General features: G+C 34.4%; 1 protein-coding gene and 1 long non-coding RNA gene across 8 annotated transcripts in view; one reads left to right on the forward strand and one right to left on the reverse strand.

Annotated features, from left to right (window-relative positions):
• LOC140696910 (uncharacterized) overlaps positions 1 to 26957 on the forward strand; it is a 136005-nt gene that overhangs the window by 61158 nt on the left and 47890 nt on the right. For 4 of the 6 annotated variants that reach the window (XR_012073568.1, XR_012073572.1, XR_012073570.1 and 1 more), the window contains one exon: positions 16871 to 16954. This is a non-coding gene — a long non-coding RNA (uncharacterized lncRNA). Of the gene's footprint in view, positions 1 to 16870; positions 16955 to 17675; positions 17721 to 18879; positions 19589 to 26957 lie in introns of those variants that run through there. The other 2 variants (XR_012073571.1, XR_012073573.1) reach the window with 2 other exon arrangements.
• The window catches only part of MDGA2 (MAM domain containing glycosylphosphatidylinositol anchor 2), a 417841-nt gene that overhangs the window by 8995 nt on the left and 381889 nt on the right, over positions 1 to 26957 (reverse strand). For both annotated transcript variants that reach the window (XM_031679006.2, XM_072962999.1), the window contains exons 13-15: positions 24411 to 24566; positions 23776 to 23934; positions 6018 to 6148 (exon numbers count right to left, since the gene is read on the reverse strand). In XM_031679006.2, coding sequence (XP_031534866.1) covers positions 6018 to 6148; positions 23776 to 23934; positions 24411 to 24566 — 446 coding nt within the window. The remainder of the gene's footprint in view (positions 1 to 6017; positions 6149 to 23775; positions 23935 to 24410; positions 24567 to 26957) is intronic.

The raw sequence follows: 26957 nt of genomic DNA on the forward strand, positions 1-26957 counted from the left end.
CTTAGAGAAGACATACTCTCTAGCTTAGTAGGTTAAATTATGTCCTTTTTATGAAGTAGCATCATGCTTCTGACTACTATTACATTACAAGGATAAGACTATGTTCTTTTTCCTCTTCAATACTTTTGAAATGCATTTGGTTTAATTGCCTTGAAGAAGGAATTAATGGCATGTAGATTCTGGGGGAGAAAATGTTGAAGCTTAGGTCTCTTAAAAGAGGGTTCAAATTAAGCAAAACCTGTTCTTCACACACAGTCATGCTGGTCTTATTTAAAATAGTTTTCCTTAACTGAAATGACAAGTTTAAAATTTTAGTGTTTTCACAATGTGTACATGCAATTCAGCAAACTTAATACGCAAGAAATACTGTATAATCAGAAAATTAATTCCTGGTGGGTAAATTCAAGTGGGAGTTCAAAAAATGTATATAAAATTTCTGTATCAGAATTATACCACACAAAATCATTTAATTCATCAATTGTCTATTACCTACATTTATTATAATGTTTTAAAGCATATAGATATAGATGCCAACATAGAGATACAGATGGTGCTATTAAAGCTTTTGTTTAGATATAATTTCTCAGGAAGGGAGGAAGAGCTACATGCAGCACTAATGAGTAAAACTGGACGGGAAGTCGGATTCTGCTCTTCTGATGATCTGACTTCAACATTAATGGTGCCTTCTGCAAACGTTTTTCCTGTGACTAGAGATATATCGCTTCTAATCATTACTGCTAAGGCAAACTCAAAGCTTCAGAATGCTATCTGAAAACTGACAGTGTACATGACTTGGAAAAACTTCAGGATGTGAATAAATTTAAAAATAGCTATTACCATTAATAATTTTACCTTTATTTTGTTACTGGTTCAGCAAATACCTGAACTATCCTTAACCAGCACAGAAGAGATTTGAGGAGAGGCAACATAATAAGCCAGGTGGGTAGCCCAGGTTTTTCCCTCTGGGGAAGCTATACAAATATTAACATTGAGTTTAACTTCACAAGACTCTGCCAATCCAACTGGCTGAATAAATGTCAGTTGGTTGTCAAAGCTTCTAATCTGAAATAATAACATGAGATATTAACTGTTGGCAAAAACAGAAAGAAATAGATTGCATTGTGAACTGCAACTTGAAATGTTTTTTTAATAGTTATTTCAGGAGCCATCATTGTATCTATGTAATTACCTTGCAATTTGGCTTAAAATGCCAGACGTGTATCTACACCAGCATGCAATGTCTCCTAAGAAGGACAGTATTTTCCAGATTATTATTATTCTTAGATAGACATAAAGGCAGCATGATGAAATAACAGCACTAGGATCTCCTTCGCAATCCCTGTTTAATGTTAAGGATTTGTATGATTTAAAATGAATTGTCTCAAAACCTATTTCCAAATCTTTAAATGAGGATATAAGAACAGAAGATCTCTAGAATTCTTTTCACCTATAACTAAGAAAATGTAAAGACAGTCTCATAATATCTCCATACTTTTTCCCCAGAAAACATTTGGAATGTACTGTGAAAGAAGTAAAGCATTAAAAAGGATAGTTAAATATTTTCCTTGGTGTAAGATATAAAACAGAATTGACATTCTAAGACTATTACTATCTTCATTTTAGTTTTTTGAAAATTTTCTCTGATCCTTCCAAAGTCAACAAATATTTTTTCATCACAAGTACTGATTATGCTAAATTAATTCTAGAAAAAGAGCCCCAAAAGAAATTTCAGCAGGAGAAAACTTCTATCTGCCTGGAAAAGTACTGCACATTAACTTTAGTTTCAGCTAAGCAAACTACTTGGACACACCTAGAAAAAGGACTTTACAAGTGGTTATTTTGTAAAGGTTTTATGGATCAAGCTAATTTAAGGATATGCAACCCCAAACAAATAAAACAACATAAGTTGTGTCAATGTAACAGAAGCTCAAAATCACTTATATCTTGTTTAAAATTCCAAGAGGTAAGAGATATCCTTTCAACTTGATTAGAGATATCCTAGAATGCCACAAATCTACATCTGAGTCATATTAAAACTTCTCACAACTTAATTTATATGGTAATATATTACATACAGTTTTTGCCATGCTTTCCTGGCAGGCATCACATACCAAAGCAAGAGTTTTGAAAAGCTAGATAGGTTATAGATGATTTTTGAGGAAAAAATGCTTTGTTGGAAAAAAGATCAAAACCACAAGAAACTTAAAAACAAATTCAAACTTTAAAAATATGGGGTAGGATGATGCAGTTATGTTTCGTGTTTCATGTTTCCTTGAACAATCAAGATTTATGAAATAAAAGAAGGACCTTAGCCAGTGGACCCAGAAATACCTCAGAGAAAAAGAACCTAGAGAACCAAAATAAAAATATGATTTTATTTGTCTTCATTTTCCACTGGTAATTTAAATAGCTCAGAAATGCACTGATTCAGAATCTTCATTTTTTTGATTGGCTTCCAGTCAACATAGAGGAACAGGAACCAGATTTATTGTACCATCTGAAACAACCAAATAACTGGACAAAGTATATGAAACAATGGTATTCCGGACACTAGACATCAGGTAATGTAGAACAGCGAATTCTGAGTAAAAGAAATCAAACAAGGTGAGTCCCACAACTGGCCTAAACAGAATTTATAGGCTATGGTGCAAGCAGAACAAAGGTAGAGCCTGGCAAAAAATCCAGGTTGAAGACATGGAGCTGAAAGTCTGAGTCCACGGCAGTGAGAGGATGCAGATTACGTACCAGCAAAGAGACTGTCTGCAGAGGGACCCCCCTCAAGTAGTCAGCAAAGTCCTGTTTGGGACACAGATGTGAGCAAACTACTCAAGACTTGGGAAAGCCTCAGAATGATTCATTTAAGGTAACAGTGCTCACTGCACAGAGGACTTGGGAAACCTCCTAATTCATGGGACACTGGGTCGAGTACTCAGAAGACTCTTGTCTCAGCATTAAGAAATTGGCCTGATACCAAACACTGTTCTAGTCTCACCTAACAAATCTTAAAAGCAAGAACAAAGATTATCAAACTGTTTCCAAGTAACTGAACTACATCTACAATAAAGCTTATGAATATTTATAGAAATACAAAAATATCTGGCACCTATCAAGCTACAATTCACAATCTCTGACACCCAGTCAAGACTACCGGAGACATAAAGAAGCAGGAAAGCAATGACTTGTAATGAGGAGAAAACATCAATCAGTCAAAACCAACCAAGAACGGCACAGATGGCATCATTAGCAATGACACTAGACAGTTATTAGAACTGTATTTCATATGTTCAAAACATGAAATTACGATGGAAAGTATTTTTTGAAGACTCAAATTGAACTTATAGAGATGGAAAGTATAATGGCTATAATGAGAAATACACTGAGTAGGACTGAAAGCAGACTAGACATTGCAAAAGAAATGATTAGTGAATGTGAAGACAGTAGGTTATTCTATTAATGGTGGTTTTCCCAATTTCCTTACCACTTTATGCAAATTTCTCAAGAGCGGGCATTCCTCTGGACTTGACCTGCTTTCCAATTTGAGAATCACTGTCTTTAAATTCTGTGGGCACCAAACTTCCTTGGATTTCCTTCCTTATAACTCTAAAAAGTACTATTTAGAACCAAGCTCCTCTTCCACAGTTTATGTTAATGACTGGTTAGTGTTCTGCGTGGTTCCAGTCTTTAATCACCGTTCATGTATGTATATTTTTCCTTGGAAATGCAGTCACTCCCACAGTTTTAGGTAGCATGTACAGCCTGATGACTCACAAATATGTGTGTCCCTAAAGCTTCAGAAAAACATATACAACAACCTTCTGCACATCTTCAGAAGAATATTCCATAGGCATTTTATATTAACATGTCCAAAACAGAAGTAACCGTAGCATCCCTGAAGCTTGTCTCTTATCCTCTTCCTGTTATTTAAGGTAATGGGTAAGGTAACAGGCATTACTCAAGACTCCCTAGTTAGAAACTTCTTAGTCATTATGGCTGCTTCCCAAATTCTCAACATAAAAGTGTTCTGCTAGTTTTTATACCTAAGTACATCTTGAGATCATCCTCTTGTCTTTATACTGCATCCCTAGTTTGTCCCTTCAGTATCTTTTACGTGGATTTTTCGCCAGTGTCTTAACTGGTTTGCTGGCCCAATTATACCTCCTTGAATCAGTCTTCTATATAACAACCCAAGGGATGTATCATGTCATCCCCTGGGTAAAATCTTCCAGTGACTTCCCACTGCCTATGCTCTTGAGGCTCCTTAACCTCACCTCACATCAGTCTCTGGTTTATTGTCGTGTACCAAATTCCAGATAAGCGTCTTTCTATTTCTTTGACAAATCCTGTGATGTGTGACCTCCACGGCTTTGTTTACTCTGAACTCTGCTGCAATATTAATATTAGCCCTTTTTCTGTTTTGCAGTCCCTGTCTTCAGTTCATGTTTCACCCCATAGAATGAGGTTTTCTTGACTCCCCTTCATACTCTTCCTGTTGGTTAGGTGTGCTCAGAGAACCTTGTGCATTTTTCTGTTACTGCAATTATTGCAGTATGTGATGTATGTGTTCAGATGTGTATCTCCACCAATCTGAGGAGAACAATCACTATTAAGTCGTCACACCTAGCAACATACCTGGAACACAGTACTAGCTTAGTGGGTATTTATTGAACTGTTTGTGACAAGAAATGATTGTCCTGAAAGTACTCAATAAATATGTACTAAATTGATGTCTATGGCAATAAGAGATTATCCTGAAGGAAACATTAATATAACTGTTCCCTTAAATCCTTATTGTATATGTATTTGATTTAATAATTTTATGTTGGTGAGGCAGTGACACAGGAAGCAAAAATACGGCCAGAAGAGCATCACTTTTTTAGAAAGAAGGGCTCGTTGATGCCTACATAGGTATGTACACTTTAATATTAAGGTCATTTTTTTTTTTCAGTAACGCTTTGGAGATCTGTTTTCCCAGTTTAATTTGGTTTAATGATATGTTGTCATAAATTCAAACTTCACTATTTTATTTTCCTTCATAAAAAAAAATGATTCCTAAGGTCTATGATTTGAGTTGCTTTTCTGTGTAGATAATCAGCTAGACTTGCTCCATTATTCTTTACCATAGTTAACAACGGTGTGCATTTTTATCACACTGGTTAGTTTTAAAAGTGCAATTTGTAAACCAAAGTCATTAGCATTTTATAGATTAGATTACAAGAAAAGAGCATTCCACCAATTAAAAATTGGCATAATTGGCTGTCTGAATTTCCATTCTCTTATTAAATGTCATGAAATGCAGTTAAGAAATCCCAAGTAGAAAAAGAAAAAACACTCAATCTGAGTATATAAAATATGTATATTATATATGGTTATTAAAATCACTAAAACTACATTATTTTCTCCACTAAAATAGCTTCATGAAAAATTGTCTCTAGCTGTGATGACCATTGCTATAATTATTAAAATTTCAACTATATATTTGAGGCTAATTCTCTTAATTCTATCTAAGCATTACTTCTTTTCTGTATAAAAATAAATAAAACTAACTTGTGTAAAGTTCTCTGACTTTGATAATCAAAGTAATAAATTACTAAAATGACATTACCTCAGAGACATATTTTGCTGAAGTATACAAAATTCCATTAAGTAAAATTTAAACAAATCAATTGAGAATTGATTATCCAGCTTCCATTATTACAAGAACCTATATTGTTTGTCTTCAAGGAACAAAATATACATATATAATTTTATAGAAATGGATTGCATTTACTCCAGGCAAATCATTTGAATTTTGACAGACCATTATTCAGACATATTACTTGATAGATGTTAAATAATAAAAGGGCATTTTCTCTTGATAAAACAGCTTTTAGAACTAGAGAGAAACGTAATCATGTGATTCCTGTGATGCTCATATCACAGAATTTTTGAATTTCTCATTCTAATGTTTGCTCAAAGTTCCGCCTTTGATGTCAGGCTCATGCACAATCTATCCACAGGCATGACTGTCCTTTTCTTACCTGAAATGAAGTAATTGGATATATATTAACATGTGCCTCATTCCATCGTTGTCCTTTATTCCCACTTGAAGACCACAATGGATTCTCTATCGTTGTCTGCCCTTTCAAACGTAGGTAAACGTTTAAAACACCTAAAAATAACAATGGAATTTTAGTTTATATATTTGTTTTGACTTCATACATGTTTCCCCTTTACCCAACATTTGTAAACTTTTAAAAATGAAATTTCACAGAACTCTCTGATGGCTCCTCTTCTCTTCCTCTCTCATGTCCAATCGTGCTTTTAGGACATTTGGCACATGGGGCAGGCCTCCAGCGATGATCGCAGTCTAGTCCCTAGAACCCGTGTGTGGTGTCTTATATGGCAAAAGAGACTTCACAGATGTGATTAAATTAAGAGTTTTGAAGTGGGAAGACTCTCCTGAATTATCTGGGTGGGTCCTCAGTGTAATCACGTAGGTCTTTCTGGATAAGATGGAGGCAGAAGGAGACGATCCAGGAAAGAAGGTCACGAGAAAGACAGAAAAAATACTACATTGCTGGATTTGTTTGTTTGTTTTGGGGTTTTTTTCTTTTCTTTTTCACTTTATTTACACTACTGGTTTTGAAGGTGGAGGAAGAAGCCACAAACTGAATATAGGCAGCCTCTAGAAGCTAAAAAAGTCAAGGAGACAGATTCTTCCCTCGAGCCTTCAGAAAGAACCAGCCCTGCTGATATATTGATTTTGCACTCATTTTGAATTTCTGTCCTCTAGAACTTTAAAATAATAAATTTACATTGTTTTAAACCAGAAACTGTGTGGTAATTTTTGTTACAGTGGCAACAGAAAACTAATATAGCATGTAATCATGTACTTACTGTCTTGCTTAAAGTCTGACTCTTAATTCTGTTTTATTATCAGTTAGCGTCTCATTTTCAGGTTACTTTTCATCCAAATCTCATTTTTTTCTGAAAGAATTATTTTAGGGTAAAATGAAAATAGCTTTTGCCTCATGATTTATCTTTCAACAGTTTCAGGTGCTATATGTAGTACTAATAGTAATAATGATAATAACAATACAATATAACATGTTGAACACTTACTCCAGGTAAGAAATTACTCCTCTCAACAGTCCTATGAAGTTCTTAATATTATTATGCCCATGTTATAGATGAGAAAACTTAGAGTGACTAAGTAATTTGCCCTATGCCATGCTGGAAGAAACTAGCAGAGGCAGGATTTGAACCCAGTAAGTTTTAAAGTTTGACATTTTAATTGCTAAGCAATCAGTATTTTAATAGATATGTTTTTAAAAATCAACTTTATTGAGGTATAATTTACATGCAATACAACTCTCTCATGCTAATAACATTTGATTGATGTGTATAACATTGTAGGCGTCAACTCAGTCGATGTGGAACATTGCCATCTCTTCAGAAGGCTCCCTCCCTTTCCTCTGCAGTTAACCTTCACACCCCCCATTCTTGTGCCAGATGATTACTGACCTGACCTCCTTCATTAACTGGTGACTTTTGCCTTTTCAAGCATTTCATGTTAATGGAATTATGCAGTAAGTACTTTTTTTGTGCATCTGGCTTCTTTCCCTCAGCATAATTTCTGTTACATTCATCTATGCTATTGTATTAGTTCTTTTAATTTTGGTATTTAGTTGATTTATGTTTAGTGGCATTATTGATGTGTTTGTACTTAAAAATACCATTTTGTTCTTTGTCTTCCACTTGTCTTCTGTTTTTCTTTCCTTTGTAGCTTCTTACCTTCTTCAGTTTATGAAAATGGTTTTTTTAGATTTCAGTTTATTTCTTGTATTGATTTCTTAAGTCTTTCTCTTTTTATTCTGCTTAGGTGATTGTTCTAGGGCTAACAAGAGGTATTCATAACCCTTCAGACTGTAATTATAGTTAGTATTTTATTCTTCGTACTCATGATGCATGTCATACCCCTTCACATGTTCCACTGTTACCTCCCCCCTTTCATTTCAAATCTGATATTTCACAATCTATATTTCATTTCACAAATAATCTTACAACAGTATAATTTGCTCCTTTCTCTAATCAATAGTAATTATATCTTTCAGTTCTGCCTAAATTATAAACCAAACCCTACAGTGCTATTATAGTTGAATAGTCAGATCTATTTTATATAAATTATAAGAAGGAAGGAAATATAGTTTTAAAATTCCACTTATTTATCATTTCTGGTGGTCTTTGTTTCTACCTCTAGATCTAAGTTACAACTTAGCACCATTTGCCTGTGGCCTTAAAGATGTTCTTTAGTTCTTTATGTATGATGTGTAGTGGATACAAAATTTCTCAAATTTGTTTATATAAAAATATCCTCATTTCACTGTAATATTTTTGTGAGATTTAGAATTCTGCCAGTTATTTCCCGCCCAGCACTTTAAAGGTGTCCTATATTCTTCTATACATCTTTGTTTCTAATGTGAAGTCAGTCATCTTTTTATCTTTGTTTCCTTGTACATAATGCTTTCATTTCTCTCTTGGGCAGCTTTTGAGAATTTTTCCTTATGTTTAGTTTGCAGTAATTTGATCATAAAATGCCTAAATATGGTTCTTTTTATATTTATCTTGCTATAGAGTTTGCTGAGCTTCTTTTAAGCTTTTCCTTTATTTCTGAAAATATGTTTCTGCCTTATTGTCTCTTCCTTTACTTTTCAGACTCCAATTATATATATGTACATCATATAATTTGATATTCTACAATTCATGGAAGCACTGCTTATTTTTCTTTAATCTTTCTCCCTCTTCTCCCAGATTGGAAAATTTTGTCTATCTTCAAGATCGCTGGCTATGTTTTCTGCCATCTTCAGTCTCTCATTTAATCCTAGCTGGTGAATTTTTAATTTCTTTTATTGTACTTTCCACTGCAATTCTTATTTAGTTATTTTATACATCTTTTTCTCTGCTAGACTTTATCTATTCACTCAGTAAGATTTTATTTCTTTATAGTCTTTATCTGCTAAGTCCAGTGTTTAACTTTCTTTGGTTTAGTCTGTATGGATTAACTTTCATTTTTTCATTGAATATGGATCACATTACCGTTTCTTTGTCTAACTTGTGATTTCGTTGAATAATGGACATAGAAGTTTTAGTTCTGTAACCTTTCTCAGAAGGCAGCTTTGTTTTAACAGACTGTTCAATTACTGACAAATTATGTTGAACTTATATAGGCTTAGTTTTGCCCTATTAATGCAGATCTGTGAAAAGCCCAAATTGTTGCCCTAGACTCTCTAACTTTGTAGGAACCAACTTGCAAATCTGTCTCTACGGTGACTTTTCTTGCAGCTTAAATTTAGGCTCCTTAAGAAAAGGTCTAGAGAAGATACTTCTTCAGGGCATAATTCTAACTAATAAGGAAGAGCCTGTCTGTTTTTTGTTTTGTTTTGTTTTGTTTTTTATGTTGCCAGGGGCTTTTATGAGCTCTCCTCACTCTATGATGGCTGAAACTTCAATATTTCCTGCTGTTCTCCCTGGACTTCTTGACATCCTCATCTGTGCTCTGCTGTCATCTCCATAAAAACTGCTCTACCGCTCTGTTGTAAGCCTTGGGTTTTTCTAGACTTGCACAAGTACAGCGTAGCCTTCAGGCAAAGACTCAAGGAAAACCCCATACAATCTTTTAAAGTCAACCCTGCACTCTTTTCCGTTACCCTGACTCACAGATTCTGTTTCAGTTACACAGTACCCTGATCTCTGCCTCCTGAATTCATTGGGACCGCCACATTCCACCTGAACTTCAGGGCTCTGTGCCAGGGTCAGGAAATTGTCCTCAGTCAAAGACTGGATTCCTGTGGAGATCATCTTATTTGTTTCCCATTTCCTCACAGATCTGTCTTGCCCTGCCACTTTTCCATTTTATGAAAACATTTCTTCATAGATCTGTCTTGCCCTGCCATTTTTCCATTTTATGAAAACAGTTACGTAAAATATTTTGCCAATTTTAATAGTTGTTTATGGCAGCAGAACTTATCAGTAGAATAAGAGTAGAACCAGTTACTACAGTAGGGCTCCAGGATACCCTCATTTTGATAAAAATAACAACATGATTGTTATTAAGATATACATATCAGATATTTTACATATCATATATATATATTTGTTTATGTAAATATTGCACATAAATATTGAAAAGCTGAGAAGAATATCAAAATCACCATCCAGTCAATAAATCAAAGATAGCCTCCTTTCGGTGTTTGTTGCTTCAGTTTTTTTTAAAATGTATGTCCACATGTGTATAACTATTTGATATAAAGTTGTTTATCCTTAAGATTTTTAGGGCAATTTTGTCTAATTCTTTGTACATAAGACCACATGTGTTCATACTATACACAAACGCACAAATATGAATATTCACTTTCTAAACAACAATAGCAACAAATCTACATTCTTCACATCACAGCTGTCACTTTCTAGCTGGATGACCCTAACTTGTAATCTCTCTGCCTCTATTTCCTCATCAGGTAAGTGATGATGATAACAGTAACCAGTATAAGCTTTTTATAAGAATTAAAATAAGTTACAGTATGTAAAACATACATTATGTCTCAAACATTGTTTTCACTATGTTTTATTACTATCCATCAATATATTTAAATAATATTTCTCTATTTCTCTCTCAGTGCAATAGATTACATTAGTACATTTCTTAATATTGAACTATGACTATCCTACAGGGGAAAATTACCTGGTAATGAACTACTAGTTTCTTACTATGATTGATTCAATTTCTTAGTATTGTATTTAGAAATAATGAATGTATACTTATGCATAACATTCTACAGGTTTTGCTTTCTCTTTCTAAGTTACATGTTCACTTTTTGCTTCAGAATCTATTATCCACTATTTCGTTCTCCTTCAGTGTAAGAAATAATCTCAGGCTTGTCTTCCAAGTACTGGTTTTATTTTTCCATAGCGTAGATTCTGTTCTTTTGTTTCTAATGTCATCTTTATCCAGCTATTGTATTTTCTACAATGTCACATTCTTTTCTGATCTCATCAAGCTCAGTCTTTGGTCCAGTTCCTATCTTTTCTTGGTCCACTTGCCATCATTCTTATCTTTTTTTGTTTCATAAAGTTCAAATTCATATTTGTGCTTTATTGAAAATATGAAGCATATACTGTACAAATTTTACTTTCACCTGAATTGTCGGTAATTCTTTTTCAGTATGTACTTCTTTTACTGTGTGCACGTTAGCCTCTTTTTATACTGTGGGATCTTTATTGGAGCTTGATGTTTTTCTCTTTTTAATTTTTTTTCCCTCTTTTTTCATCTTTAAATAAGGCTAAGTAATCCTGTGGCATTTTTCCCAAAACCACTAATGGGACTTCTTTTATATGCACAGCAAGGGTGCGCATTTTGTTAGCTGCTCCTCTTAAGATTTAAAGCTGTAGGGCAGGTGAATATGAGGTTTCACTACTGTATAAAAATTCAATAATCTGAAAATAGAAGAAAAACATTTGCATCTTTAGGCCATTTAAGAGTTTAACATCCCCCTGTGCTCAGTGAGCCACTGTGGCAGGAAGTAACTTTCTGAATCTGTCTTTCTGTTTTTCTTCCCAGCCACTCAAGGAGGCTGTTTTTCCTGCTTGTTGGTGCTGGTATTTGGTGCATCAAAAAAGCAACCTTATGCCAAAAGGAAAAGTCACCACAGCACTTACTTCTTTGCTGTAACTGCATTATGTTTTTGAACATTAATCTACAACAGGGAGGTGTTCCAAGCAAATCAAACCCAAATAAATAATAATTTGGGTTAAACATTAAATAAAGTGACAAGACTTTTTTGAACCTTTTAGCTGTCATTGGATAACAAAGTGTTATGCAACATTTACCATTCAGAAATTATCTGAAGAAACACCGTGTGTGAATTAAATAGGGTCAGACTGCCTGCCTGTCCTGCGGCCACCTGCACGCAGTCTGTGGCTGGGGCAGTGTACTGACTGGGCTGAGCTGTGATATTTTCTACTAGCTTCTATTTAAACCGTACTGCTCTTTCAGAAAGAAAAGTGTCAGCTACCTTAAAACCCTTTTTTAAATTTCTTCAATGTGTAACCTTTGCTTCTCTACCTGGTAGAAGCCCTTCAAGAGCTTGCATGTAAAACTGCAGGCCATTCTCTCTGAGTGACTGATGCGGTTCATGTAGTTCCACACTGTAAACATTACCAGTAGATACCTGAGTAAATGTGAGGTGTTAATGTAAACAGACGGCAGTGAATGAATTACCATTTTGCATGGAAGTCTTATTTCTCGAGGGCAGCATGGCTTGTTATTTTGGTTGAAGTGACAGGAATCAATCCTGTCATCAAATCAATCCATGGAAATTTCTGTTAAATGTTAATGAAATGATAATACTTTTTTTAGACCTATTAGTTTTAATTAGGCTAACAAAGTAGGGTTTACTGTATGTCTTTCAGAATTTACTTAAAGTAAAAAATATGTGCTTTAATAAAACACATGTTAATATATATGACTTACCATTACTAAATATCAATAATGATAGGTAATTATATTAATATTGAATGTATCTTAAATCAGGGACTATGCTTTGTCTGTGAACATCTTTACTTTTTTTAATTAACATTTTCTTTTTATGTATCTAACAAAAATTCAAACTTGAATTATTTCTGTTTCTATTTATTGAATATATACTATGTGAAAAATATTTGTCTTAGGTCTAAAGAAGCCAGGACTGAATTTTCCCTGATTTTAATTAATTTTTGTTTTTGAATAGATTATGTAGCTAGATTTTATTTAAAAAGGCAAGTAGTCTTCTCGTACTTGTTTATAACAAAAAGATGCTAGAAATATAACTGATTGAAATAAATTCTTTCAAATATATTATAACTTAAATCCCTTATTCTTATGTACATAGTATTAATTATATTTCATTATCCAAATCAATGAATACAAATATTGATTCACTGGTCTAATTTAGAGCTGATGACAAAAACATTACTAATAGAAAAATTATTTTGGAACTTTTTCTTATCCAGCAAGTTTCCAGTTTTTAAGTATAAAAAAGAGAATTTAGTGCCAAAAATTATTTAAGCTTAAGTTCAGGTCATCTTGGCCAACAAAATTGGGACCTATGAAACAGAATAAAGCTTCTCAAGAGAAGTTAGATTCAGCAAAGCTGATTCAGCACATTACTATAGTATTAGAGCAAGAAAATTCAAAGTGAATATGATGGATTGTGTTAATACCCTTTAAAAGTAATTTTAAATCTTCAAAGGCACTGTGTTTATGCTTTGGTAAGCACCAGATATCAATAGGTATGACTTTAATCATCTACAAATATTTTCCAATGTTATGTAGTGCCATGACACACGTTTGAAGTTGGTAAGCAAAACTTGACCGTTTTTTTCTTCTTCTGGGTTTCCTAATTCTCATTTTTTGATCACCATTCTTTAAGAGTTAGGGGTAGACTAGAGAGGACTTTGTTCATCTCATGCTTAGGGATTATAGTCAGAAAGGCTAAATGATATAAGGGCTGTATTATCTCAGGAGCAGTGATATAAGTTTTGGGGTTATTCATAGCATTACACAATAAAATAATGTTTCCTTTAATATTATTTCATATAAATCACTGCAAAAATATAATTTGCTTAAATATTGTTTATAATTACTATTACCTAGTTCTCTTTCCTCATTACGTCCTTAACATAATGTAACTGAGCAAGACTCTGTGGGGCCTCCCTGGGACCCCACCTTGTCCTCCCCCAGCCTCTTGTCTGTAGAAGAGTGTAGCCTCCTAGGCCTTCCCCAAGTTCCAAAGCATAAATTTAATCAGAGAAGTAGAGAACACAGAAAGAGGAAAACAGTCAAGCAAGACAGAATAACAATGGTTTAGCTATTAAATAAAGTCAGTGACCTTTGGTTCCCCCTCGAGGGCTGTAGATATTCTGAGCCATGTCCTTTAAGCTGCTTTGCAGATTCTGAACCCCACACCCCCCAAAAGTGGAAGAAGTTAACTGTATGCTGCCCACAAGCACACAAACCCCAACCAGCTGCAACCAGAAGGTTGACCCCCAGTTACCTCACCACCACCGGTCAGAAGAATGTCCATGAGCTGATCACGCACCCCCGACCCTCCTCCCTTACTCTGTCTTTAAAAACCTTTCCCTGAAAACCATCAGGGAGTTCTGGCCCTTTGAACACTAACTACTGAACTCCTTGCTTGTTGCCCTGTGATAAATGCTGCACCTTGCTTCACCACAACCTGGTGTCAGTAGACTGGCTTTACTGCAGACACAAGCTTGGTTCGCTAACAATAACTTTACTTTTAACTATTTTACTATAAATATGTACTTTACATATTTTAGATAAATAACTGAAATATACATCCTAAAATATGCATACATTTCTTTTATAAATACTTGATTTACCACGTTCATATAAATTAATTTGTAATTTGATTTACTCCAAAGCCTGGGGATCACTTGCATGTAAGTCACATTTTTATTGTCATCAGTAATACAGACTCATTAACTTGAGTTTCAAGAAAGATCAGGATGTGCTAAAGTCATCTAGCTCCAGGCAAGAGCCATGTCTATCGACAGGTAGTTGGTAACATCATTTGTATTATACCCACAGACAAAATGGGAAATTATAAAGTCATTATTTCCTGCTTGAATAGAAACAGCTGCATGCATTCATTGTTGTTATTTTTTAATATATAATTGCAATGATATCTTAAATAAAAAAAGTCAGTTCACTTTCTCCAGTCATTACCATGCTCTCTTCGTATCCAATTGAATCTCTACAATAGTGTCCAATAAGTTTACTAAAACATACCTTTCATCAGGCTATTTCCCTGCTATCCATCAGAGACCTTGTGTAGACTTTGTCACTATTTGGTTCTAGCACTCCTTCGGCTGCTATAACAATATTCTCCATTCTCATATTGCAGCTCCTTCTATTTCTCACATTGTCTAACTTTTGCCTTTGGCTTATCACTTATGAAATTGAGCAGAACCTTGTGGGGCCCTCCTGGGTACAAAAGCCTTGCCATGTACCTCATTTCTTATTTGTAGGAAAAAGGCTTCAGTCTCCTAGACCTACCCTGACTTCCAAAGAGCAGATTCAGACAATTACTAATCAGGGATAGATGTGAGGGAAAGCAGAAACAAACAACTGGCGGGGGGGGGGGGAGGGGGGAGCTCAAACAGCAATAGAGCAGGGTCCCGGTTCCTCCTCACGGAATATACATGACAATATCTCTGCGTTCTCTATGGGAATTAACGCCCCCAGCCAGGTGGAGGATGGTAACCTCAGGCTGAGCACAGGATTCCTGGAGCATTGCCCTGTTACCTCACCACCAACCAATCAATCAGAAGAAAATCATACATTCTGAAGCCCTCACCCCAAATTTTGCCTGTTAAAAATTCTTCCCTTAAAACCATTGGGGAGCAAAGGTATTTTGAGTATAAGCCTCCCGTTCTCCGTGCTTGACCCTGCAATAAACCTTTCTCTGTTCCAAACTCTGATGTTTCTGTTTATTTAGTCTCACAGTACTTCAGGCACATGAACTTGTGTTTGGCAACACTTAACCTCTTTTAGAGGATGGTTTACATTCCTTTCCTTTCACAGGAACTTTAACTGTCCTGTTCCAGGTGCTCTCTCCCTTGTTCATTTATTTTTGGTGTATGTTACTTTTTCTCCCTTTTATTTTATTCAGTAATTTATTACTCCAAATAGATGACAAACTGTTTGTTGGCTAAGATCCTTTTACCATAATTCTCGTCTATCCTTTGTAGAACCCTAACCACTGTTAGGCACATAGCATGTGCAATCCATTTGTGAATGAAAAATACTGCAAACCACATCAGTAAACAAAGAATCCTGAAGACATCAAGTCATCAGCAGCTGCCGCCACCCCACAGTGAGGACAAGCCTGCAGCCCGGCTTCTGCAGCCACTCACAATGGTGCACCCTGAGGGGACTCAGAATATGAAAGGACAGGATACTGGCCCTAGATAGCTAGGTGCTTGTCAAATGAATGAACTCAATGAGCCCAAATGATTGCTTCCTCCCACACAAAGAAAAGCACTAAATTCTTTAACTTGAGATGCCTGGTTTTCTTTAGATAACAAGCAATCTTTTATTGTTCCAACTACCTGGTCTTTGTTGTAAAACTCCTGTATATCCTAGTTCCTCCCCTACCTCTTCGGAGCAGCCCCTCAGAGCCATCTGAGAGGCTGTCATCCCGGCTCCAGCCCTCCTGCCAAATAAAACATAGCTCAACTTTTAGTCTGTGCATTTATTTCAGTCGACACGTTCTACTGAACAGAAATGAGTGCATTCAAGACTTAAATACACTCATCACAATAAATCTATACTTTAAATTAAGAAGTTAGTTTAAAAAGTTTGATACATTGGGTGAGAAACAAAAGCTGTTAACCTATTTGCTTACCATTAATTAAGTGGATGAAATAATATTGTATATTAACTATGATGAAAATGTGATGTATATTTGAAACATGTTTCTCAGTCATATCGTTAATTTTGTTTAAACATCCTAGCTTCTACCATACATTGTCTGAGGGAACGGAGAGGAGCAGAATTTGCCACCCTAACATATGTCTTTCTGGCATATTATTTGTTTTAAGCCGGCTATTTTCGGAGAAACAGCAGATGTGGGAAAGGCTCTGAAAGCACAGGAGGAGTTGCCCCTTTGTGAAAAACATACAGATTTGTAAGGGAAACCTCCATTAGTAAGGGTGCCTCCCTCTTTGTACCTGGAAGGGGAGGATGACCAGATCTCTTGTAATTCATATCTGTAGAGAAGGCAAGGACTTGGATCTACATCACAATCACTCATTTACTGTGCTTTTCCAGGTCACCTCCCACAGCTGACTTGCCCCCTCTTCAACATCCTCTTTTTACCTGAGGAAGATATTTAAGTGAGGACTGGCTATTTTGGTGAGTTACTCAGTTTTTTTATTAAACATTATTAAACTTTTGTTTGATTTTTCTCCTGTTGATCTGTCTCTCGCCAGTTTAATAATGAGATCAGCCAGAACCTAGAAAGGTAGAGGACAGTTTCTTCCTCCCCAAGAGGACCATTATCAATGAATAATTAAATAGGAAGAAAATAAATTTAGAATTAGTTGGTGAGTCATAACCAAAGACTTAAAAGGTAAATGCACCAGGTATTACATACGGTCTTATTATAGAGTCTGTGATAAGAATCTGTAATGATATTTTGATCATAAATGGTAATAAATCATGGTTAGAGTCTATCTACTGCCCCTTTTAAAAAAATACATCTTAATTTTAAAAAGCAGTTTACTGAATGAATGTCTTCCATCTACAGCATTATTTTCATACTGATGACACTGGCATTATCAGCATTAACTACAAACAAGACTTCAATGAAAGCATTACCTAATTCTTAACAGAAAGAGTAGCTTGATATCAATTATTAACAAGCAGCTCAGTGTTGGTAGTTATTTCCTAATATTTAAATGGAGACTATTAAACAATCTTATCAATTCCCTCAGCCACACAGGAGTTGTTTTTGCAAGGGCCTTAATTCTGAGAATTTAATAAAATGCAAGTAGTTTTTTTGCTGAGATTGTTCTACAGTCAACATAATCGAGGCTCTAAAATAATGGCACCTTATCTGAATATTTTTTTTCAGCCTCAAACTGTCTCTCATGTGGTGTTTAACTCCAAGGGAGGAGCAGGAGAATTGTGAGCAGATTGTCTATCTAATAAATCTAGTTGAAACATACACAAAAATGTTGATGTTTTAAAATGCTAATCAGAAACAATGTGGTCTTTGACTAAAATAAGAATAAAATTCAAACTCCTAAAATCACGCAAAAGAATTGTCACCTTTGCCTTCTCTCTATCTTATGTAAAAACACTTAAGTCTCCATGTAAAAATCTTTGAATGTCAGCACTGAGAAAGCTTTAATCCAGATAAAGAAAGCTTTAAGTTATCTTGTCAAAGGATAACCTGAAATAACGTATCAAGGAAACTTAAATAGAGGTTAATTTTAGATTCATTAAATTCCATTTCTGTATTTGTTAGATCATCATAAGGTGACATATCTGGACCATAATACTTTAGTTCAAAACACAAATTTTATTCTCTAATGTATTATGGCCTGTCAATATACACAGTATTTATTTGTACATGTTTTATGTTTTTTTCTAAAAGCACTAAGTGAAGATATTGCTAAGAAGATAGCAATATATTGCTTGTAGATACTGAGTACTTTTACAAAATACTAAGAGTACTTAGAAGTCTTTAAGTACTAAGAGTACTTTCATAAAGATACATTTCCCTTTGAATTAAGTGTTAAGAAATATGAGACACTTTTGCTTTCCCCTATGCTTTAGCTGCCAGACAACTTAAATTCAAATTCAGGTTAAGTCAAGGATAAACTTCAGTTTTTCCCCCAAAACTGCCCTGTCGGTCCTGATGAAACTACCTTCTGTTTTCAGTTAAAACTTCATGTTTTCATTTCCTTCATTTTGTCATTCTTCTAGCACACTTGGAGCTAAAGTATCTAGTTTAGATTATTTTTAAAAAATCTATTGAGTATTTTTTTTTTCAGAGGATCAAATATAAATAGAGTGTGCTTATTGCTCTCAAGGAGCTTACAGTGTAGCAGAGGTCAGGGTGACAAACATTATGGCAAAGCCGTACACCAGATTTTATGAGAACAGAAGAATCATGGAGGATGGAGAAGAATTCTAGTTGGATTTTGAAGGAAGAACATAATGATTTCCCTAGATGATTAAAGAGGAGAAAAAGTATTTCTTTTACCACGTTTTAAAAAATATTCATTTACTTAATAAATATAGAGTGGTCAAACAAATATTTATGTTCACAGGGCACCATGTGATAGGGAGAAACATTGTTTCTGCTCTTCCCAAGCATACAGGTGAAGAAGGACAAAAAGCAGAGCCTATAAAAAAGCCCCTGGCAACACAGTTGATTTGGAGAACTTCATGTATAAATGGAATAAACTATGGAACCCGCCCCAAGGAGAAGCCAGGCGGGCATGTTATCTTGAGGTCCTAAAGGATGTTACTGGTTTAGAGAATGATCTTTACCCCCTAGAAAACTATGGGCCAAAGAGACAGCAAGGAAAGCAGCTGTCAGTACTGCTCACGAGAAGTGACGGAGAGTCAAACAGCATTACATCCTAGAACACATTTTGAAACGCAGAGGACCTCTAACCTCGAACGACTCATACTCTTTCTATATCCCTGATCAGTATTTGCTTCCATTTACTACTTTCCTAAAATGGCTTACTCTTCGAAAATGCAAACTTTGCATTTATTTTAAAGAGAAAACAGAGACTGTGATGAAGGCAAATTTCACATTTGTTTGCTTTTCTTGCATCTAAGAATGAATTAGAAGCCACATTCTTAAATATTTTCATCCCACCTCAGTGGAAGTGACATTAGTACCCCTCTTCAAGGCGAATCCCCCAACCAGACCTCTAAATTCCCATCTCTTCAAGAAACTTGTTTCCCTCTGATTTTTGTGTCTCTGAACTTTCTTCTCTTATAATGGGCCCTTCTACAATCTCTCTCATTTGTCATTTCTCCCTCACTCTCATGATTCATGAGAATAGACTCCATTAATGAACTCCTTTTCCTTGTTTCCCATTTGTTCCACAGTGAAATTAGCTTTTCAGAGGTACAACTGTATTGAACAATTCTTTTGAAGTTCAATGAATGTATTCATAATGTCTTCTGTATTTTAATCTTTAATTTCCTGGTATGATATGATGCTTGTATTTCACATTCTTCTTTCCAGAAATAAGTGAAGTACATATTTTACTGATTTTTAATAAGATTTTTGTCACATCCAGTGGCTTCAACTGAGGTTCAATTTCTTCGCAAGAACATTAGAAATTTAGCCGATTAATCAAAAATCAAAATGCCTACTAGTAGCTATAGGATTGCTGAAATAATCTTATATTATTGTCAATGGCCAGATATTGCATCATGTACATATAAAACAACAGTTAGTTTATAGGTGACACATTATAGTTTCCATTTTTTTTCTTAAACCAATTTTGATGAAAATTTTAACTAACAAGAAATTGTACCAATATGGCAGATAACTTTTAAGATGCTTCCCAATGATTTCAACCTGCAAGGAGTAATGCTCTTACGTAATTTCCTTCCCCTGAGTATGGGTTGGAATGATCAACTCAGTAATAATAAACAGAATAAAGCAGAAGTTATGGAATGTCACTTCAAGATTAAGTTATAAAAAGTCTTGGGCATGTAGTTATTTCTCTCACAGATTGCTTGCTTTGGAGGAAGCCTGCTGCCATGCCTTGAAACAGTCCTATAGAGATGTCCACATGGCAAAATACTGAGAGATGCCTCTGGCCAACAGCCAGCAAGAAATCAATATCCTTAGTCCAACACCTGTGAGGGAGTGAGGTCTGCCAAAATCTAAGTGAGTGGGCTTAGAGGTGTATCGACCCCAAGTGAGGTCTTCAAATTAGACTTCAGTCCTACTTGGCAGCTGGTCTGCAACCTCATGAGAGACCTTGAGCTATAGGCACTAGGCTAAGCTGTACCCATATGCCTGACTCCCAGAAAACATGAGATAAATGTTTGTTAACAAAATGTTCCTAACAAAATGTTGGGGAAATAGCTACAGACAATTAATACAATGTATTTGACTTTATTTCAAAAAGGATTTTATTTCTCAGTAGTGTATAACTGATTACCCATTTTTGCATTATTAATAAAAATTATGACTCTTCTCATTGACATAATGTCTGTTAGTCACAATAAAAAGAGCAAGGATTATATATGGTTACTCAAGAAGTAATAACTGCAATTAGATTATTAGAAATCCAGGACAAATCATTTCTGAATCTGTATTTCTGAAAAAAATGAATGACTAAAACAGAATGTAATTTGTGAAATCAGTGACTATAAATGCCCCTGGCTTTACAGATGAATGAGTGTCTTAGAATAATATTTGCCAAGAGGGAAGGTTTTAGCTACAGGCAGCATCTCCCTAATGAGGTAGCTCATCTCGTCCTAATTGATTAGTCAATGTCTGGAACAGATATTTTTGTAAGCAGCGTGACTGTGCCCTGTTGAGAGGGAATCCAAGTGACAGACCTAATACCTACAGTCTTCAGCCATCTGATGAAGCAGTGAAATGGCACCAGTACCAAAGTCGTAAATGTTTGAGAACATGAAGGAAAAAGAGAACTGCCTTCTCTTTGAAATAATCAGAATGAAACTAGCAGAAGTCAACTGGACGTTCATTGACAACAAAGAGCATAAGAATAACAATTGTGAAGGTAAAAGTGTATTAAAATTATCTTGGGACTCAGCATAAATATGCAGAAATTTTGAGAGGGGGCTTCTAAGGGAAGCAGTCTCATAAATAAGGTAAATACATATTTTATTCACTGAAGTAATTCTAAATATTGATCTTGGAATTATTTATTTACAAACCAATGAAGAATATGCCTGTTCCAAGGTAAACTGGAAGAAAACTTTTAGAAATCCATGAAATATATTCAAAATAGAGAGTAAGTAAAATCATACATCATCCACTAAATGGGAGAATTAGAGCTGAGCTAATCCTATCTTTACAATAAGGGAATAATCTTGCAATAAATAAGATGGTTTGGCATTTGCGTGGAGATTTATTTCATTTCACAGTTTAGGTTGTAGTGAACCCAGGACTACTCTCATAGCTTTCTAACTGCTTTCCAGTCTATATTTTGTTTCTCAATAATTTTACCCACTCCTATAAGGTTTATTTTCCCAAATCAAAGATCTCACCATGCATGATGTTTGCACAAATTTGTAATAACTCCCTCTTGACTACTAAATTAGCTAAGCTTTCATGACATTCCAGTAGATCTCCCTGCAGAGTGGTGAATCAGGCAAGCTATATGTCCAGCTTCCCAGATTCGTGTTAGGGCTCCACTACTTATCAGTTATGATAATGATGGGCATGGTAATTAAAATTCTCTGTATTTTAGTTCCCTTATCTATTAAACAGGATGACAATTTTAATGAGCACAGATGTTTATTGTGAAAATTAAGATAAATAATCTGTCATGTGTTAGGAATAGCGTCCTGGTCCATTATGAGTACTCTGTAAATACTAGCCATTACTTGATTATTGCTGCTATTTTGAAATTCAGAGAACCCTAAGACTATGAGTGTCTACCATCTGATAGAAGATTTTATGTAGGTATCTCATTTAACTTGAACTACATATTTCTGAAATAGGAATCATTATTCCCATTTTACAGATGAGGAGACCAAGATCCAGACATATTAAGTGATTTCTCTAAACTCTTACAGTGACTTGAATGCTACAGCCAAGTTCCCAGCTAGGTTTCCTGACTTCAGGTTGAAGGCACTTTTCACTACAGAAGAGTTATTCGTTCCAGGCTTGTCACCTATCACTCCACTAGGAAGGATCCTGATTAATAGTGCTGGCTATGAGTTTCAGTGCCAGCCTAAACAGTTATTTGCAATTCCTACAAGCTCTCTGAAGTTCAGTATTCTTGACTGTAAAAGATAGATAAACTAATCAAGAGCATTATGTCACTTAAATAAGTACAATAGCTGGTATATATCATGTGTACAGTTTACTAGTTTATATATGTATTTATATTTATTGTTATAGTTTTATTGATATTAAGTCACTTAATGTCATGCTAATATCCTTCATTTCACTTCCTCATTACCAGTGCCTTCATCTCCTCTGTGCTCATCTCTGTCTATTGAAAATGCACCCTTTCTCATAGAGAAACATATCCCTTTGTCCCAAAGCACTGCCTTTTTCTCCAATGAGAAAGAAATCCAGAATCCCTTGGCAAACTCTGTGGACTTAGATATGCTTCACCTTTCAGAATTTTGTCTTATTTTAGAAAGTTTTTAAGAATGTTTGCCTTATATATTATGTAACATCCCCTGAAAAGATCTGGGGTAGAAACCCATAATTAAATATAGTAATATTTTTTCTGCAAATAGTACAAATGTTTCACACTCCTTTGGATAAATAAAGACTATACACTGGTTCATGTCAGTTCAGATCCTATATTCCAACACGTGAGATAAGGCTAGCATGTGCTGCCAAATGATTACATTTTAAAAATTTTGTGTTCTGTTGCTTTGATTTTAGAATTGAGCCTAAAGGACTGTAGACCTGTATGACCTCCTCGCACTCCCCCATCACAGTTTTGCTAGGTTCTTTCTTGAGGTTAGGAGGTAGTCTACCTAGCGTGCTTGTATGTTAAATCCTTCTCAGTGTGTTAGACATACTTTATAAACAAGAAAATATCATACCTATATTCCAAATGTGTAGACAGTGTTAAAAGTACTTGTCTTCTAAATATGGCAATACTTCTTTTCATGGTTATTAATGTACTTTGAGTCATTATTTAAGCAAATTTCTTTGGAAAGAAATAGCCTAAATTATATCGGTATTGATTCCCAAAAAGATCTCAAAAAGAACTTAACCTATTGATAGTCTGCTTGAATTAGGAAACCAGAAGAGGTAGCGAATGCCCCCCAAATTTCAAATTCTAATAGAAATTTGGAAAATTAGGAATGATGGGGAACATTCTTAGCATCTTATTTTGCAATTTGCAGGTGAGCCATTAAAAGTCAACGATGATACTCTGACTAAAACTGATTTCATGCTATGTGTTTGTGAGCCTTTTTCTTCTTAGTTGTGATTTACTTTAGAGGAAACATAGTAATTTCTGCCATCTCACCTATATGTTGTCCATACATGTGATAAAAGAAGCTGAAACAATATGCAGTGTTCGTGGGTCCATAAGGGTTTTTGGGAGCTATGCTGAAAACAGGGCTGAGAAGTCGAGCCTTTTCTCCTTCCAGTCTGGGTCGAGATGTCTCAATGTACATATAAAAGCCTTTAAGAAGACAAAATGTTTGAATACATTATTATTAGGTGACATGAAATTTAAAATCACTGAGAAATTTTAGAGTTTTCATACAAAGTAAAAATTGATGGGAAGATGTACATCTCATTTATAAAATCTATATGTGCATAACATCAGATAAAGAATACATAATCTACATAAAGATACAGTTATTTAAAATGTATAAAAACCTGAGACAAAATCAGTATTTTAGACTTGAATTATTTAAAAAAAAATCCTAATCTCTTAACTATATATGCCAGTGAATTTTGAGAGAAAATCAATGATTATGAACTTTGGAACTGTCTGATTTATTGATATGGTACATAAAAATTTTTGAAAATGTTTTATTCCAGAATATTCAAATCTATAACTAAACATTCTCTTGCATTTCATATTAATGGCATTTCTGAAAGTCCATGGCTGAAGCATGATTGTTATGAACACAACATTTCATACCCTCATACCTTCTTTGGAGCCACTACGATCAGCATTAGGTCCAGTGTTTGGAGTATATTTAGTATTTCTTGTTGCAGTACTTTGCTTTGTCCAGTCAAAATTATCTGTATCATCTTGGGTGAACAAACAAATGTTACCATCTTCAAATCCACAGTGAAATTCTCCTGTTACCAAATTTTAATTAAAATAATTAAAATCAATAAAATAAATACAAACATAGCAATGTTCTTATAAGAAAAAATTAAAACATTATACAGCAATAATAAAGCAAGATTACAATAATGGCACCAGAGCCATAATAATCCAGAAGATTATGACTAAACAAAAACCTATTTCAATTTTAATGAAAATGAAAAATAATCTTGATATGTAAATCAGTCTTTTATTTAATAACTTAAGCCCAAACCATTTTCCTCTGAAATACCCAGACAAATGAAATTAAAGAACAGAATTCACATTTGAATTGCAGCTGAAGAAGTTGCCCAATTTTCATTTTTCAACTATAGGAACACTCCAAACAAAACAGTCAATTAGAAAAATATTTTTATTAATTTAACTAACAGCACTTTAAGGCTGTATACTTTGAGGTTATAATTTTTCACACCATGTCTGAATATGCTTTCACATATACCTGTTTGAACAATAGAAGTTTACTTAGGCGAAGATAATGGCAAATTATTTTTAAAAAGAAGTTATCTTTCATACTTTATTTGAATGTAGATTTGCCAATATTTGAAATTCATTAGAAATAAGACAATGAAAAGTCATTATGAAGACCCTGTGGAAGGACTGGGATTTCTTGGATGCCTGCCACATGCTGAGTTCAGACCCAACAACAAGTTCAGAGAGCGTTTTCTTTAACTGTCTCTAAAATGAGGGTAGTAGTGATGTTTGCAGGTATCAAAGGGTTTTCTTTGGGATGCACCTTGCTTGAAATATAGGAGTAAATAATGGAGATTATAATCTCCACTAGATACAAAATTAAAATTATTCTTAATTGAAAAACAAAGTGAACACAGTTTATTTTATTCAAATTTACAAGAACTCTATGAAATTACAGTAATACTAACTCATGAGGCTCACAGAGGAGCAAGTTTTGGCTAACTGCAGTTAGTAAATGATGAAGTCAAAACTGAGTACAGATTCCCTGGAATTCATAAAGAAATAAACATCATAATAAGAGGCTCCCATTTTTTTTCCCCTGCAATGGGTCAGATTTATTAGATATCCTTGGTAGTGACGTCCTTGAAGCTGGGATCATGACCCTGAATGAATCTGTGTGTTTCTATTCACTAACAATGAACTACCAGAACAGGGAATTAAGAAAATGATCTCATTTTGAGGAACATCAAAAAGAATAAAATACTTAGGAATAAACTTAGACAAAGAGATGAAAGACTTATACATTGAAATTACAAAATACTGACAAAAGGAATCAACAAAGACCCAAATAAATGGGAAGACATCTCATGTTCTTGTATTAGAAGAATTAATGTTGTTAAAATGTCCATACTAACCAAAGTGATCTATAAATTCAATGCAATCACTATGAAAATACCAATGGCATATTTAAAAACAGAAATAGAAAAAAAATTCCCAAGTATGATATCACAAAAGACCCCAAACTGCCAACACAATTGTGAGCAAGAAGAACAATGCTGGAGCCATCACACGTACACACTTAAGTGTGCACGTTGCAAAGTTACGATAATCAACAGAGTATGGTACTTGTACACTACTGGTGGGAATGCACATTGGTACAGCTATTATGAAGAATGGTACAAAGATTCCTAAAAAAGCCTAAATACAGAACTACCATATTATCCAGCAATCCTTCTTATAAGTCAAAGAAATGAAATCAGCACCTCAAAGGTATTATTTGCAATAGCCAAATTATGTGTCCACTGATGGATGAACGGGAAAAGAAACTGCCAGATATGTATAATGGGGTATTATTAAGCTTTAAAAATGATTATCTTTCCTTTTAAAATAACATGGAGGAAACTGGAAGCAATATGTTTCTCTTGACAACTAACCATTTTCCTTTCAGTTAAAAATGTTAATCGATTAAAAAAAATTCTAAATAGAAAGCCTTCCTCTTTTCAATTGAAGAAATACATTTTTTGAGTCTAATGTAGAAGCAAACTACAACAAAATTTCATGGACTTTACTGTATATGTGTATTTTGGAAGTGGATATTTAGGATAAATAAATTCACTTAAAGATTATATAAGTTGATAAAATGCAAAAAAAGCATTTAGGGGTAGTTTGATTTGTTGCCAATATATAAAGACTCATATCACATTTATTATCATGTTACATATTAATATATATTCCTAAAATCAGTTTATCCTATTAAGATGTTTAAGCAAACTGTAATTTATATTTAAGTCAACATATAGTCAAACCATTGCAAAATTTTATTATCAAAACATTAATCTTTTTTTGGAAGAAATATTGCTAAATAGTATTTTAAGAATTCATTACACCATATAATGATAAATAACATAATTATAAATAACATATAAGAAGTAAGATTTGGCAGTATTTTTTTC

This window comes from Vicugna pacos, chromosome 6 (genome assembly GCF_048564905.1).
Source record: "Vicugna pacos chromosome 6, VicPac4, whole genome shotgun sequence".
NCBI classification, from domain to species: Eukaryota; Metazoa; Chordata; class Mammalia; order Artiodactyla; family Camelidae; genus Vicugna; species Vicugna pacos.